Source organism: Alligator mississippiensis, chromosome 1 (assembly GCF_030867095.1).
Source record: "Alligator mississippiensis isolate rAllMis1 chromosome 1, rAllMis1, whole genome shotgun sequence".
NCBI lineage: Eukaryota > Metazoa > Chordata > Crocodylia > Alligatoridae > Alligator > Alligator mississippiensis.
In genome coordinates, this window is record NC_081824.1 from 203,103,737 (window position 1) to 203,121,067 (window position 17,331).

A 17,331-nucleotide genomic window follows, 5' to 3' on the forward strand; every position below is an offset into this window, starting at 1 on the left:
TTTGGATATGAGAGTCCCATTTTTGTCCATCTCCAGGAATCACAATCTGGTATTGGCTATGAATAAATGGCTGATGAAATTTACCTCTTTGAGACAGCCCATAAAGTTGTTACTGACTGGTGACCCTGGAAGGTCTGCTGTGCTAGGACTGCCTCCAACATAGAAAAAGTCATCAGAACCCAGCATGGTGTAGTCTTCTTGCGTGTAGCCCGTAGTGGTCAGAATTCCATCCACTGATATTGTCACCTAGATAACAAAGCACAGGGAAAGGACACGCTATACTCAGACCTACATACTGCAGTCCTGGGATATGCCTGGTTTTGAGACCTAAGGCGGAACCCATTTTCATGTCTGTTTGAGGTTTAGTCTTGGTTTCTAGTCAACTACCCCTAGGAGCTCTAACTAGTTAAAGAGTTGTCTGATTGTTGAACTAGTGTCAGCATAGTCCCTATTGCAACTTAAAAGTTATTTAGCAGACACAAAAATGGTGTTAGTAGAATGTTCCTAGGTTAGTTTAGCTGGTGTACATATTAGTAAGTTTAGTAGTCTGTCATTGACTAATAAAAACGTGCACCTTGTTAACATAAAAGGCACAAGCTGTTTTTTCAGCACCATCACTATTTGTACTATATAACAGCAGTTATAAACCATGCAAGAGCCTAATTCCATGCCAAAGGAAGAAAAACAGCAAAACAATCATTGTAAGCAGCACACTGTTATGCACATGCAGGAAAGAGAGTATCAGAAAAAGAAAGGAAAGAAAACAGGGAACGAAAAGAAACAAACTGCTTGTGATGAAGTAAAGATGTATGGAGGTGGCATTTCCATCATTCCCAGTCAAAGTTTCCATGCCATGCATTATGAATGGTTAGAAACTGGCTGAGCCAGCAGTCACTCAGGCCAGCCACAGTTTAGCTTTATCCCTTGTTAGTTAATCACAGCTTGATGCAAACGTTCGTAATGTTAACGATGCCCCTACATGTGAATTAAAAACAATTTGACAGGAACAGGTAAAAAATAAGGAGGTCAATAACAGATGAAAAGAAGGAGTTAAAAGTAAGCAGAAGAGTACCAACCGCAGTTCCTCTTTTGTTAATGATGTCTACAGTTAAAAGAAAGAAAGAAAACACACGGCAAACCCAAAATAAGAAACAATTAGAATGATATCTACCGAACAATGTAGTTTGTTTACCATAGCGTGTCCAATGCCTGAGTGCTTTGTGGAGAAGGGGGGAGAAAGGAAATTAAAAACTGTGAACAGAATAACGATTGTTACTTAAAAAATATGATGGTCACTACCATGTTAGTACATTATTTGGTTCAGGTAACGGTTAGTAGAATGAAACATTCCATGAATGACATGTTAGTTATTAAGCATGTTAGTAACATAGAAAAAGGGCAAAAAAATTTTACAAGAAAAAAAAAGCAGACTAACAAATATGCCTCCACAGAGGTAACAGCAATAGTATTTGTCTTGTAAATATATTTCAGAACTTATCAGCTCTCCACTAAACATAAACAGACATACGGTAATGTTCCCTTCATCCTCCTTCCACTGAATGCATCTGACAGACATTCAAAATGGCTAAAGGGATCAAAATGCCTAAAGCTCATCAGCTGACCACTGCTTTCCCTGCACCCCAAACTGTTTCCCCCAAATTCGTAGGAATTAATTCACATCTCCTACTCTTCAATTGTTTTATTTTTAGTTTTTTAATCTTTATTTTTATTTATTTATTTTTTTAGTTTAGTTTTGTTTTACAGCACACAAGGAATCCTTCTCAACTCCAAAACTTCTTTCGGTCATATTGATGGACTTTAGGATCACAGTTTACTGCAATGAAACAAAGCAAAGATCCTGACACATAGAATGAGTAGAATGGATTTTCTGCAACTGCCTTGCTGAACATGCACCTGCTTTACATCTACATTTTATAAGTGAACTGAAAACCCTTCCCCACCCTCCCCTTTAATCTTTCAAATTGCAGTTTTGGCTGATAACATGAGCAAAGGCAAATCTAGAAAGCGGGTCCCTTGCTGCCTCTTTCAAGTAACTCTGCAACTTTGTTGTTATTACCAGTAAATATAAAATGGAATATAAATTAAATATTGTGCAAACAAAATTCTTGTAACTATGCTATTTTGGAAAAATACACACATTAATGTGCTAATACATGCGTAACCCAAACTAGGTATACAACTGTAAATTCTTGTGGGTTACTTTCTTAATTTCTTTTCCTTTTCTTTTTTAACTACTTATAGCACTACAAGTCTAAGCTCATTGTGACCTATTTCCTTCACTATTAGAAAAACAAGCAGAAAAGTAAGAGTTAAAAACCATTTTTGAAAAGGGAAAGAAGAGGTTAGAACGGTAAGTTAACAGCTCCACAAGTAAGGGCTGTTTTGGTAAAGGGAGACCAAAGATAGTCCAATCAAGCTGCAACTGTTTAGAGAAATAACAGATATGTTAAGGATAGAATTTTAAGGCATATAGGGCAGTGAAAATATAGCACTTAACAAAATTATACATTTTAGTAGCAGTAAAGTATCATTGAATATCCAGCCCCCAAACTTGAAAACAGCATACATAGCATTTGAATGCCAAATACGTGCATATAATGTTCATTTTGATAACTTATACAGTATATACACATACATGGACTTCCTTTACTCCCCACCTTAGGATTAACTACTAAACACAAAACCCGCACAGTAAGCATGCAAACTGCTAAAAGGATTAGAGCTGATAAGAGATTTTTTGTTGCTGTCTTTGATCAGTTAGATGTGGCTATGATACACAAAATGCCTCCTAAAACATTATCTGAGGGTTATTGTGACAACGAACTTAAATCCACTTTTTAAAACAAAAATGGATACAAAGTTTCTTTAGATTAAAGAACTGTGATTCAGCTAAAGGAATTTGCACCCTATGGACAATTATCAGTGTGCAGTCATGTCTAATATAGGACTGGAAGGGCAAAATATTGTACTAGAGGTATAATACCTGCAGTCTTTTGAAATCTCTGACTATAAGATTTTCTCTTTTAGACAGCACATAGCCCCACTACTTTCTAGATATGCCCCTGCTCAAGTGTGGCAGGAATATCCCTCTTTGTGCAAATAAAAAGCTATTTTTAAATATTTGCTAAACATCCAATGTCACACTGTTCGAATTTCAAATCACCAAAGATTTAGCTGTAGCAGAAACAAAGTCAGCTATTCTTGTATCCATTGTACTGTTACCTGACGCAGATTCCTGGTTACTTTCACATCATGCCAGGCATTGTCATTAAATTTCCCATTCACAGGTTCCACCAGTGCTTCAAAGGCCCCTGAGCCCAAATTAATGACCAAGGAGACAGCTCCATTTTTCAGTGCAAGATTGACATAATCAGCTGATTTTCCTGTGTGAAGCATAAGTCCATTTCTCTGAAGAGTTTTAAATGACAGAGTTATTTCATCACTGCTGCTCTGTATAGGGTTCTGTGATAAGTCATAGCAGAAGTATTCCGATCCCTTGAATGTTGCAATGTATTCTTCTTTTCCTGAGAAACAAATGTGAATAATTGTTAACAAATGTTAATTATTATTATTATTAACAAATGTTAATAATAAATAAACAATAAATTGGAGATGCTAGATAAAAAGTAAATCAGTAAAAAGCTGCTCTTTTTATAGTTAACTTTAATTACATCACCATCAAGTGCTTGGTCTTCATCGCCTTTAAAATGTCTAATATAATGCATTTAAAATACTTACAATCTATGAAGAACTTAAGAAAAACTGACAGATTTAGCATATAATACAATTTAAAATTACACATAAAGGGCGTCTATACATGTGCTCTGGGGTGGAGGGGGTGGTTTAATTAGAGCGGCTCTTAGAGCGGCTATAACTAAAGGGCCTGTTGTGTCACTTGTATGCGGCATCCCTCGCTTCAAAATGGTGGCAGGGGTGCTTTAACTAAAGCTCATTCAATGCTTTAGTTAGGGGTATGTGTGCGTGCGTGTGTGTGCTCATTCAATGAGCTTTACTTAAGGCACCCCCACCATTTTGAAATGCAGGGACACTGAATACACATGACACGGAAGCTGGTGGAGTGGGCTAATGAGCATGCTCCAGTGGACCTGCAGCAGACTCAATTCAGTGCTCTGACGGTTGCTAATTAGCTGAATTCAATCACGTGTATAGGTGCCCTTAAGTACTACTTATGAAATCCTTAGTAACCACTGGAAAAGCATCTCTTGCTAGGAAAAGGGTTAACTAACACAAGTTGACTAACAGTGTTTAACACAACTTAGAAGCTAGAGCCAGATCCTATTCTACCTAGTAGGTGACAAGCTAGGCATAGGCACCTAAATATGATCCCATTCCATCCTGCTAGAGTCCTTGAAAAATGTTAATTCTTTTTCTTTTGTAACACATCATCTTAGCCTTAAGACTAAATCACAAGCAGCTAGAAAGAGCCATTTACTTGTGTTTGCTGTTTTTCAGGGACTCGAGCAGGATAGAATAGGATCACATTAGGCACCTAATACATGGAATAGGATCTGACCCTCAGGGCTTAGACACATGCCATGTTCACAGGTACGTTAAGCTTAGGGTGACCATATGTCCTGGATTGGCCAGGACAGTTCCAGGTTTTGGAGGCTGTCTCAGTGTCTGGGTCATTGGGGAAAATTTTATTTATTTCATTGGAAACCAGCCACAAATGCAGGGTGTGCTGTGGAGGTTCATGCCTTTTGCTTCAATTTTCTCAAGGGAGCCCTGCCAACGAACTGCTCCCTGGTCTGGACCCCAGTTGGCTGTGAGTGAATTGACTTGCATGCTAGAGTCAGGGGATGGGTGTGTGCACTGAGCCACAGAGTCGGGGGGGTGTGTGTGTGTGCGCGCGGGCTGCACTGTGCTGCCCAACCCTATGCCTGGGAGCCACAGGGTTGGAGCGCTCTTTGTGTGTGTGTGTGTGTGTGTGTGTGTGTGTGTGTGTACGTGTATTCATGTGTGGATCAGGGGCACGCGTGTGTGTGTACGCATGCACACATGTGCATGCCTCACTGTCCTGCCCAGCCCTGCTCCTGTGAGCTGCAGGGTCAGGCTGTGTGTTTGCATGCATGGGGGTCAGGGCTGTGTATATGTGTGTGCGCACATGCACGCGCACACACACACACCATGCTGTCCTGCCTGGCTATACTCATGGAAGCTGTGGGGTCAGAGCTATGCATGTGTGTATGCATGTGTGCACTGGCAGCCCCTGGCCCCGCTGGCCTGGATTTCCCTCAAATTATTATGGTCACCTTAGTTAAGCTTAATATTTAACCCAAATTCTGTTCCTGGAAGGCATTTAAGTATCTAACTTCCATTGAAATATAATAGAAAAAAAATTAAAATCAATTAAATCAGTCAGACTAGGTACTTAAATACTTTTCAGGATCTGGGCTCTCAGGCCCTTCCTGAGTAAACAGCAACCAACCGCAATGCTTTTTATGATCGTATTTGTTCACAGTCAGGGCAAAAGTATATTTAACGTGTGTTATGTTACTTAAGGGAATATATTTATATTGTATTTTTCCATCTAGACAAGGTCCTAGAAAAGGAAGTCCTGTACCCTCTTGGGTACTATTTGAATAATATAAACACATGCTAGAAAGTCCTTTTCTACTAAACAGTATGAATGGAATCCTGCCCCAATGACATTGTGCACTAGGAATTCAGACTATATCTTGATTCTTGACTTTTTGCTGCATATACACTCATTTACACATGGGAAAAGTTAGTTCAAAGTTCATGTAAAGCACTCTCAATTGTGTAAATGCATTTACAACTCTGATTTGATAGCATTTTATACATACTGCACTGCAAGGTATTGCTAAAACAGATTTAATATATGTAACAGATCTACTGTACCAAGCCATCCCCTTTTACTCCCATGAACATCCAAGTAATTTGTATCCTCTTCAGAGAGAAATGTAATATTATCATCAAATTACGTGTATAATGACAAGAAAAAAGGAAAAAAAAAAGTTTGCCTAGGAAGACAAATTTCCCTTCAAAAAAATCCCCTCAAAGAAAGAACTCAAAAAAACCAAACAAATAAATCACCACAACCATGTAATCCCACTACCTTCCAACAAGGACTGACCATATTACCTGAATGAAAAAAAAAATCCTTTTTAAATTGGGTTCTGAGTAAGCTGCCCAACTTCACACAGAAAATCTGTGAAAGACTCAGTGATAACATCCAAGCTTCCTGACTCAAAGTTCTGTCTTAACTACAAACACTGATCTCCCTCCCACATACTAACACTGCTGGCAGGGTCCAAGCAGTTGCTGAGAAGAGGCCAGATTTGACAAGGGAAAATAACAATTCAATGCAACTTCTAACCTGCCAGACGATTTGAATGATTTGTGTTTCATTTCCTGCTTTGAATTCCCCTGGGGTTTTGGGCAAGTCACTTAGGGCTTGGTCCATAAACAGGCATTGCAACATTCAGCATCTAACCATGCACTAGGTGCTTAAATTCTATATACAATGCATAAGGCAAGTTAGGCACCCTAGACTGGGTCTGACAAGAGTCAGAAACCATGCTAAGCAGGGAGCTGTTTAAGGTGTCCATTAGAAAACACTGAAGAGAAGGCCATGTCTTAACGTTGAGGAGCTTGGACAACTATTGTACTCCCTCTCTTTCTCTCTCCATCATATTTCCCTACCATCCTGGACCAGAGATTTTTTTTCTCTTGTACAAAGATCCCTATAAAAGAATATTTTTTGGCTGAACATTTTTTTTCTGAACAAGATAATACTTTGTCAGAAAATTCCTGACAACCTGTACACCAGTAGCTTTTGGGTTTTATTTATTTATTTGAGGGAAGGGGGAAAGGCTTCATAGGAAAGATTGGAAGTAAATTTGGGCATCTAGAATCATCTATTAATTCTGTCTGCACCACTGTCTAGTCTATCAGACACAGCTGATAGAAAGATTTATTGCACCATACACTAGGGATATGCAGAATTTGCTGTATTGGTTCTTCAGGGCATAAAATTTCTCTGATTCAAATCACAGTGCTAGATGCAGAGCACGAAACTACATTGGTAGTAATGTGTACTGAACCCTAACATGTTTCAACAGGGGAAAAAAAACTGTGGCTCACTCTGCATAAAGAATTTCAAAATGCTGCATTTGCTGAGGTTTCAATACACTAGGCAGCAGACTGTATGAGTTCTATGGATCCCACTTAATGAATATTTAATAAAAGAGTAAAAATTAAAAAACAAATTTACTCATTACAGATTTAGGGAAACCCTGCGTTTATAATAAAAACCTATTAAAGTACCATGAATATATTTTTAAGAGAGAATAGATCTAATTTGCATCATCTGTGACAAGCTCTACAGTACATACTATATACTTAATACCTTAGAAAACAATAAATATATAAGATATAAACAAACAATCTTTCAGTAAGTGTATATATGCACACTATGCACTGGAAACTGCTTCTCGTAAATGGAATATTTTTATAAATGCGCACTCTAAAATACATTCATGTTTCTAAAATCGATCCTGAATGTAGGACATGCAGAAATAAACAGAGTATTCACTTGTATTTGGGATACTGATCTAATACTATAAACAGATCCACAGCTTACGGCAATCTGAAAAAGCTTTTAAGAAGGTTAACTTTTTTTTGTGCCTATCATGCCCTTCTTTAAGTATTCAAGACTAAATCTTTTGACTTAATGGCATTTTCCTTGAGGAAGAAAATAAAAGGCCAAATCAGCAATTCTACACCTCTTTATTGGAAAAAAGCAGCTTGAGCTGTCATTGGAAAGATCAAATCAGTGCAGCAGTGACTGACAAACATCTATTTAATATGTGTCCCATTGGATGGCCTTTCAGGAAAATCACTGAAGATAATCTCTGAATTCTTATTCTTCTGCAGCTTCTTCTTCAATCAATACCATAATGGATTATGCACTCAACCGAATTCAGTTTTAGTTTTTGAACTTGTTTCCATTTCTTGAGGTTTCTGTAATGAGGTCAGCAGCACCTCCTGGTAATATCACCAATGATAAGTCATTAACAACAGATAGAATTAGTGATCTTTACACATTATCCCAATAGAGTTTTACAAAAATATTAATTTTCTTCTTAATTTTATTCTGTGTAGGTGTTATGTTGCCCTTTGTATACGTTAAAATTTGAAATCAATTAATATGTAGGGATTTGGGTTATTTTTTTAAATTTAAGATTGCCAACCTTCTTCTTCTATGAAACACTGTCAATATATGCTCAAGAGATCCCAGATAGAGGGCTATGTCCCTAACTACAGAAGGCAAAAACTCCCACAGTCCACACCAATCTGGCTATGGGATGAAATGCCTTTCTGACCCCAAATACGGCGATCAGTCTGACCCTGAACAGAGGGGCAAGTCCCTCTAGCCAGGAACCGACATCATCCCCAACCAGTGGCTGTCCAATCTCTTCTTGATCATCTCCCGTGATGGAGAGTCCACAACTTTAGGCAGTCTATTGCACTGCCTCATTATTGTACCAATGAAGACATTTCTCCAGATATCCAATCTAAACTTACTTTGCTGCAACTTCAAGCCTTTGGGCTACATCTGCCTGTCTGCAGCAAGAGAGAAAAGGTTTTTTCTTCTTTATGGCAGCCCTTCAACTATTTGAAGATTGCTATCATGTCCCCTCTTAAGTACCTTTTCCACAAGATGAACATGCCTAATTCTTTAAGCCACTCCTCATATAACTTGCTTTTCAAGTCCTTGATCATCTTTGCCTGCCTCTGAATCCTCTCTAACTTCTCCATATCCTTTTTAAAAGGTGGAGCCCAGAACTGCACACACTACTGCAAGTAAGGTCTAACCAGTGCTGAGTAGAGAGGCACTATCACCTCCTGTGTCTTGAACCCAATGCTTGATGCATCCTAAACTGCATCCAACTTTGTGCAGCTGCATCACACTGCAGACTCCTATTGAGTCTGTGACCTACCAAGAATCCTAAATCCTTCTCCATGCTGCTGCCATCCGGCCAGGTGTCCCCCATTTTATATTTGTATTTTTTATTATTCTTTCCAAGGCGTAGCACTTTGTATTTGTCTGCTTTGAACTCAATCCTGTTAGGTCTAGTTCAACTTTCCAATGTGTCGAGATCCTACTCAATTGCACTTGCATCCTCCCTGTTTGCATCCTTCCCAGTTTCATGTCATCTGCAAACTTGCTCAAGAAGCTTTCTATGCCAGAATCCAAATCATAAAAAAAATAATGAACAGCAACTGGCCCAGGACAGACCGCTGTGGAACTCCATTTGAAACCTCCTTCATTTCTGACATGGACCTATTAATAATTACCCTTTGTATTATGGCTACTTAGCCAGTTATCTATCCACCTTGTAGTAGTTTTATCTAGTCCACATTTCTCCAATATTTTAGAAGGTCATGCAGAACTTTGTCAAAAGCCTTTCTGAAGCCCAGATACACTATATCCACAGCATTCCCCTCATCCAGCCACATAGTTACTTTATCAAAGGGGGAAATCAAGTTTGTTTGACACAATTTGTTTTTCATAAATTCATACTGGCTGCTTCCGATCAGCCTTTACTCCTCCAGATATTTGCAAATGGCCTTCTTTAGGATATGCTCCAGTAACTTCCTAGATACTGTGGGGAAGCTAACTGGTCTGTAGTTCCTCGGTTCTTCCTTTTTGCCTGTTTAATAAAGGGGTATTATATTGACCCTTTTCCAGTTTTCTGGTACCTGAATCATCTCCCATGGCTTCATGAAGATCATTGCCAACAGCTCTGAGATCTCCTCTGCTAATTTCTTCAGTACCCTGGGATGAAGTTCATTCACACCTGCTGACTTGAATTCATTCAGAGCCAGCAAAAGCTCTGTGACGGTCCTTTTTGTTATTACCTCCCTCAGTTTGCCCACTTTCTTATCTAGACAATCCTTATTAGGTATCTAGTTGCAGCTTTATTTTCTCATGAAGACTGAAACAAAGTAGCTGTTGAGTAGATCGGTATTTGCATCTTCAGTTAGTAGTTTACCCTGGCTTGTTAAGAAAAGGACCCACAGCTTCCTTGATCCTTTTCTGGCCAATGTACTTATAGAATTCTTATTGTCCCTGACCTCCTTTGCCAGGTGCAGCTTGTTCTTTATCTCTGCCTTCCTCATTTGGTCCCTGCAGGTTCTTGGTGTTTCTTGGTATGCTTCCTTGCTGACCTGCCCATTCCTCCATTGCTTGTATTCTGTTGTACTGCATTTGAGGCATTTTAGAAGTTCCTTGTGGTTACACATGGGTCTCTTGCCATTCTTTTTGTGCTTCCATCGTGTGGGGACAGGTTCTTGTTGGACTTCCAACACTGTGCCTTTTGGAACCTCCCAGACATCTTTATCCTTCAGTCTCTCCTCCCATGACACCCTACCAAAAACTCCTTGAGTTGAATGAAATCTGACTTTTTGAAATATGGCATCCTAATTTTGCTTTAAAATTTTATTTACACATTGATATACTGTACTTGCCCAAATATAAGATTAACCTGATTATAAGATGACCCCACCAATAATCTGTTTTTATAGATGGAAAATGTATATATTGGATGCAATTTTCCAGGTATAGAATCTAATTATTGGAGGTCTGTCTTGAATTTGTCTCCCTCCCACTACTACAATGGGAAAAATAAATATGGGAGATCAGGTAGCCCCTTTGCCCTCTGCCCTGCCATCTTCTCTCCGCACCTCCCCCTCCCCCCCCCCCCCCCATCCCTACTGTTAGATCCTGGTCTCCCTTAGCACATGACATGATAAGCAAATTTGAAAAAAAATGACTTTCAAATAAAGATAGCTGTAGTAATTTTCATGTGGTACCCATTAACTTAGTCTGTCCAGAATTGATGCATTTTACTTTTTTTTTTTAACTACTGCAAGATTTAGCACAGGTACTCCATAAACACACATTTTAAGCAGCACTTTTGCACCTACTTACAGACAATATAAATTATGCATGATATTAGTTCAAAGCCCACAGTTTCATGATTTACCATATAGTTCAGTTGGCTGGGTCCCAGCAGAGTCAAAAGCAGTTGAAGCCATAGTGACCCCACAGCTCAGTACTGCTCAGTATGTGCATGTACTCCAGATATCCCCCACAAAGGATCCATGTGCTATGAGGATCCAGGTGTCATGAGTCCTGGGATTCTCCAAAAATGTATATGTAGATGAATCATAGAACAACCTGGTCTGCCTTTACCTCATGGAGGGAGGGGCCACATTAATTATATATAAGAGGCTGAGAAAGAGGTCAATGGAGGGATTTGGATGAACTGTTTGGGGCCCCAGTTGGTGATGTTTGACAGATATTTAAGGCTGCTAAAGAAACAAGAATAATTGGAAATTGGAATGAAAGGTGCAGCTTAGTTGTGAGAGTGAAGATGAAGTCAGAACTCATGCAACACAGTCGCTCACCATGACATCTAAAAGTGTCAGTGCTGAGAGGAACTGTGCTCAATGGGCAGTACCATATATCTTATTCAAAGTGGACGATTATTGCCTTAAGACCCACAAAAGTCAGAAAATGGGAAATCCAATTTCAATACCCTACTTGTTATGAATGGGGTTCAAATCCATGTCCAGAAACAAAATAGGCTAAAAGCAGGGATAAGGCTGATAGACTTAAACTACTCTTATTTAAGTAAAGTTAAACTCTGAAGCTTTAATACAGATTACTTTTTCCCTTCTAGGTTCCAAACTGAAGTCTCCAATAACATTGAACTTCCAGCTTTTCAACATCAAAACTATTAAAGGCATGGACAGTCAAGTGCATAGTACCTGTCTTCACTGTCTACAGGTTGGGTCCTGAAATATTCACCAATATATACTTTATTTTAAAAAACTACAAAAGCAATAGTAGCTCTGTTTGATGTAGTTTTCCCATTAAGCTTGCCTTCATTAGACTATTTTATTTTCAAGTAATAAACAAATACTGTATCAATGTCAAATGTCATAGGAAGATGCATATAAATAAATATATTTTTATGAAGGCATTTGTTAAAGGATCAATTAAGAGAGAACATTTAATGAATTCCTTCCACTTAAATTTTAATTATGAAAATAATCAAATCATGAAAATTATCTTTGTGATCCTCTCATTAGCTCAAGTGTTTATCTTGGGGTTTTTGTTAGTAATCATGGCAGGTTCAATTTGTCCTCCAATGACAAATTGAACCCCATGTGACAGTGAGGGCTCCTTTGTGCTGTAACTTTGTGATACTCTCCCTGGGTGGTCCAACAAGTTTGGGTAGATTAAATTTTAAGTCCAAAAAACCCAAAATCTTTGTCAATTGACCTTTTTTGTTAATGGGGTTCCATGGTTTGCTTTAGTTAAAACTATGCCCAAATAAGGTAGGAGCGACTAAGAGTTAGTGTCTGTTTTATGACATTAGCTTCTGATAGTATGAATCTGCTGATACACAAGTGTATGGATGTAATGAAGTTATGTCATAGGAAAAAGCATTTGCAAATATAATTCATTCTGCTTTTTGTACTGCCTATTTTATTTTTTCTCAGAGCATGGAACAGAAATCCATGTTTATTTAAGAACCATTAAAAAGCTGACTCAATGTGAAATACTTTCCTGCCTCAAAAATCAGACAAAATGGATACACATTTTCTTATATACACAGTAGGTAAAAGATGAAACCTTTATACCTTTTTAGGACTAAAAAAAGTAAAGTGTTGAACCAGAGTAGGGAGGAAAATGAACAAGTTGGGTAATATCACAATCAAAGCACATAAGGAAAAAAAAGCTTTGCAGAAAGTGACAAAGAAAACGCAGGCTAGAAACTTTCAAAAAACAACAGACACACAGGGGAAATTGTTTTTGACAAGCCTTCTTCCTTTTGACACAATGACAGGTATGTTAGCTGGAGACTAAGATTTCAAAGGGGTAAACCCTCTGTGCTCTTTTCTGAACCAAAAAAGAAGAGCATTAACTTAGAGCTGTGCCTCAAAAATCAACCAGCTCAAGAATTTAACCAAATCAAACCTTCGGTGGGATGCTTAAGGGAATTATGTTAGAGTTTGTTTGGTTTTATTTACATGTATTAAATTGTAAAGATCAGGGACTTAACACCAGTAGTGTAATTACTGGTACATTGACTTGAATTGAGCTGCTTCTGATTTAAATTGGTTCTGCTTCATTGGCTCCATTTGCAACTCACTGTTTTAGTAATTAAGGGCTAACAGTAAAGGTGTTGTAAGGTTAGCAAACAGAGAAGTTGGAAGGATCTGCCTTCTCAGATGTAGAATTATGTTTTTTGGCACTCTATAAACTCATTCCTGAAGTGAAATGAAACTTCTATTGCTACTCTATTCCAGCCCCAGCTGTGAATATAGTAGCAACCCTTCTGTCTCTCTCAACCCCCGCTTCCACAGTAGATAGTATGGCTGTAATAAAGCTTGTAGATCAGAGAATTCTAAGATAAATGTGTTTTAAGAGACTGGCTTGCAAGCTTCAAAGCAATTCAATAAATTTTTGACAGATTAGGGAGATCACTTAAATATTCTGACAGGTATCCTTGGTAAGAGATGAACAGTTTTTATTTCAACTCTTATGAGATTACATTTCCCGACTGAAAAAAAAAAGAGTCTGCAACACAAAAGATCACAGAGCTTGCTTCTACATCTAGTGAAATTGTGAGTAGAGTATTTCAAGAAGATATTCAAAGTAGGTTTGATTGTCTCCATAAGTACTGTATGCTATGCTACAGGAGTTTTTGGTGAGTAGTACTGTACACAATTATTTCTGCAAATACCTCAGTGTAAAAAAAGCTCACTGAAGTCAACGGATATAATGAGTGTTTATTCCTGTACGTCTGAGCTTTTTGTTTCCATATTGTAACATTTAATGAATTCACATAATAACTGGTAGGCTAGTTTATCTATGCCAGTCAAACTCTACTTCATATGAAAGGAGGAAGCAGGAGACAATGAAGCAAAGATGGCTTTGAGCCACCCCTTGGAGCCAGTCTAATGTATTTTCGTCTCTACTAAAAGGTACATCTCTCCACTACTGAAGGATTTCTCCTTAAAATGGACCGCTGCGGTAAAATACAGATTCTACAGAACCAAGAATAGTGCCTTGGATAAATAACTGTAATACCATATTTACTCAAATTGGAGATGAGGTTCCCCACTCCCCATCAGCATGGGTGAAAAAAAGCCTTGTCTGTATTCAAGTACCAGCCTGGAGCAGGTGGCTGTTCAGCTTTGGCCCTGGGCTGAAGCTGGAGCTGAGCTGCTGCCTGCTCCAGGCTGGAATATCCCATTTGATGGGGGAGGAAACATGTGATGGAGAGTAGTGTGGGGAAGACCATGGAGGGAAGGGGAAACCCACAGCCTGCCCCTCTGCTTGTGCCTGCCTACCCAACCCCTGCTCCCCCTGCTACCAGCCCCATGCATCAAGCTGCCCCTTCCTCCCCCTGCTTATTTTCTGCTCTGGCTCTGGCTCTCCAGCTCTGACCCTGCCCAGCTGGACTGTTGCCATTTCTCCCTGGCTAGGGCCAGGTGGGGCTGCTGCTGCCTGCCCCAGAGATGCAGAGTTGCAGCATAAGTTAAATGGAGGGGTGGCCAGGAGGGGAGCAGGGGTTAAGATTCATAGGTGCTAGGGTCAGAAGGGACCTCAATAGATCATCGAGTCCGACCCCCTGCATAGTCAGGAAAGAGTGCTGGGTTTAGATGACCCCAGCTAGATGCCTATCTAACCTCCTCTTGAAGACCCCCAGGGTAGGGGAGAGCACCACCTCCCTTGGGAGCCCATTCCAGACCTTGGCCACTCGAACTGTAAAGAAGTTCTTCCTAATGTCTAGTCTAAATCTGCTCTCTGCTAGCTTGTGGCCATTATTTCTTGTAACCCCCGGGGGCGCCTTGGTGAATAAAACCTCACCAATTCCCTTCTCTGCCCCCGTGATGAACTTATAGGCAGCCACAAGGTCGCCTCTCAACCTTCTCTTGAGGAGGCTGAAGAGGTCCAGGTGCCCCAGTTTCTCCTTATAGGGCTTGGCCTGCAAGCCCTTAACCATATGAGTGGCCCTTCTCTGGACCCTCTCCAGGTTATCCACATCCCTCTTGAAGTGCGGTGCCCAAAACTGCACGCAGTATGCCAACTGCGGTCTGACCAGCGCCCGATAAAGGGGAAGTATCACCTCCTTGGATCTGTTCATAAGGAAGACAGGAAGGAGGTATTAACAGGCATGGGCAGACACAGGCACAGGGGAGAAAGGCACAGGCATGGTGAGGGGCAAGGGGCAAGTACAAGGTTGGTGGAGACAGGCAGGTGGATCCAGACTTGGGACCAGAATCAGAGCCATAAAGACCACCTGGCCCAAGCAGATTTTTGCCCCCTCTCCCACCTGCCCCCACTGCCCTGCTTGCTATCAGTCATGGATCTGGCTCCATTCTCTCCTCAGTATGGAGTACATAGTAACATAGCCTCTGCCCAGCCATGCAGCAATCTGCTGGGGCTAGAGCTGCTATCACTGCATGGCTGTGATAGGGGCTGGAGCTTCGTTGTGCTCTGTGCCTGGGAGGGAGTGGAGCAAAGCCAGAGCAGTGCCTGACAGTAAATGGGGGAGGCAGAGCAGAAGCTATGAGGAGCAAGTAGGAAGCAGAAGCTGCAGAGGGGAAGCAAGGAACAGGAACTAGAGGGACAAGTGGTGGGGGAAGGGGGCTACCTACTGCCCAATCCCCTGCCTCCCATCCCACTGCATGCCCCACTACCACTGCTTTCCCTGCTGTAGCAGGGGTGAATGATGTTAAGATGGCTCTCCAATAATAAGAATTCATACATGGAAAACTAGAACTACAGTAAAAGCTCCATTAACCAGCACCTTACAAGCCTGCATGTTCTATTAACCGGCATGCCAGCTTTTAAGGTAAAGTGAAACCAGAAATGCCCACTGCGGCACTTCCAGTTTCTCTGAGCCCCCATGGCCCAGGGCAAAGCAGCCTGCGCTGCTGAGTCCCCACAGCCCAGGGCATAGCTGGCTGCACGGGGCCTGCCTCCCTGTCCCTCAGGGCCTGCGGGAGGGGTGGTAACATCCCAGATGCGGCAGGAGAAGTAGCAGCACAAACAGGCAAAGATGCCTGTTCAGGACTCTCAATTAACCAGCATATTTTGTTATCCGGCATCCCTCATTCTCCATGGATGCCAGATAAAGCTTTTACTGTAATTTATAATTTTTTCCATATATTGACTCCAATTATTAGGGGAACACTATAAATATAAATTAATCTTGAATTTCAATAAATACAGTAATTTAGGTATTACACAGGCACATACATACACACATGGCCCTAAGTAGTACACCTGACACTTTTTTTTGTTGTTGGTTCAACAAGGACAAGTACAAAGTCCTGCACTTAGGACAGAACAATCCCATGCACCACTATAGGCTGGGGGCTGACTGGCTGGGCAGCAGCTCTGCAGAAAAGGACCCGGGGGTTACAGTGGAAAATAAGCTGAATATGAGCCAACAGTATGCCCTTGTTGCCAAGAAGGCTAACAGCATCCTAGGCTGCATCAGTAGGTCTGTTGCCAGTAGGTCAAAGGAAGTGATTATTCCCCTCTATTTAGCACCGGTGAGGCCACATCTGGAGTACTGTGTTCAGTTTTGGGCCTCCCACTACAGAAAGGATGCGGACAAGTTGGAGGGAGTCCAGCAGAGGGCAACAGAAGTGGTTCGGGGGCTGGGGCACATGACTTATGAGGAAAGGCTGAGGGAACTGGGCTTATTTAGTCTAGAGAAGAGAAGACTGAGAGGGGACTTAATAGCAGCCTTCAACTACCTGAAGTGGGGTTCAAAAGAGGATGGAGAAAGACTGTTCTCAGTGGTGGCAGATGACAGAACACGGAGCAATGTCTCAAGTTGCAGAGAGGGAAGTTTAGGTTAGATGTTAGGAAGAATTTTCTCACTAGGAGGATAGTAAAACACTGGAACGGGTTACCCAGAGAGGTGGTGGAAGCTCCATCCTTGGAGGTTTTCAAAACCCAGCTAGACAAAGCTTTGGCTGGGATGACCTAGTGAGGGATGGTCCTGCTTTGAGCAGAGGGTTGGACTACATGACCTCCTGAGGTCCCTTCCAACCCTCACTTCCTACAGTTCTATGGTCTTGAGGGAATGTGAAACAGCTTGTGACTTCTATCTTTTACTTTCAATGCTGACTCGATATTTTATTCTTCCATAGGAAGCATTAAAAATGAATGGCAGTCACTTAAAAAAATTTAAAATGTATTCTATTTAATCAGTAAAATATAAT

General features: G+C 40.6%; 1 protein-coding gene across 17 annotated transcripts in view; it reads right to left on the reverse strand.

The window, feature by feature from the left end:
• Window positions 1-17,331, reverse strand: part of NRXN1 (neurexin 1) — a 1,201,358-nt gene that overhangs the window by 761,702 nt on the left and 422,325 nt on the right. For 9 of the 17 annotated variants that reach the window (XM_019497417.2, XM_019497413.2, XM_019497412.2 and 6 more), the window contains 3 exons: window positions 3,244-3,545; window positions 1,172-1,216; window positions 85-246 (listed from right to left, as the gene is read on the reverse strand). In XM_019497417.2, the coding sequence (XP_019352962.1) occupies window positions 85-246; window positions 1,172-1,216; window positions 3,244-3,545 (509 nt within the window). The remainder of the gene's footprint in view (window positions 1-84; window positions 247-1,171; window positions 1,217-3,243; window positions 3,546-17,331) is intronic. The other 8 variants (XM_019497420.2, XM_019497419.2, XM_019497418.2 and 5 more) reach the window with 2 other exon arrangements.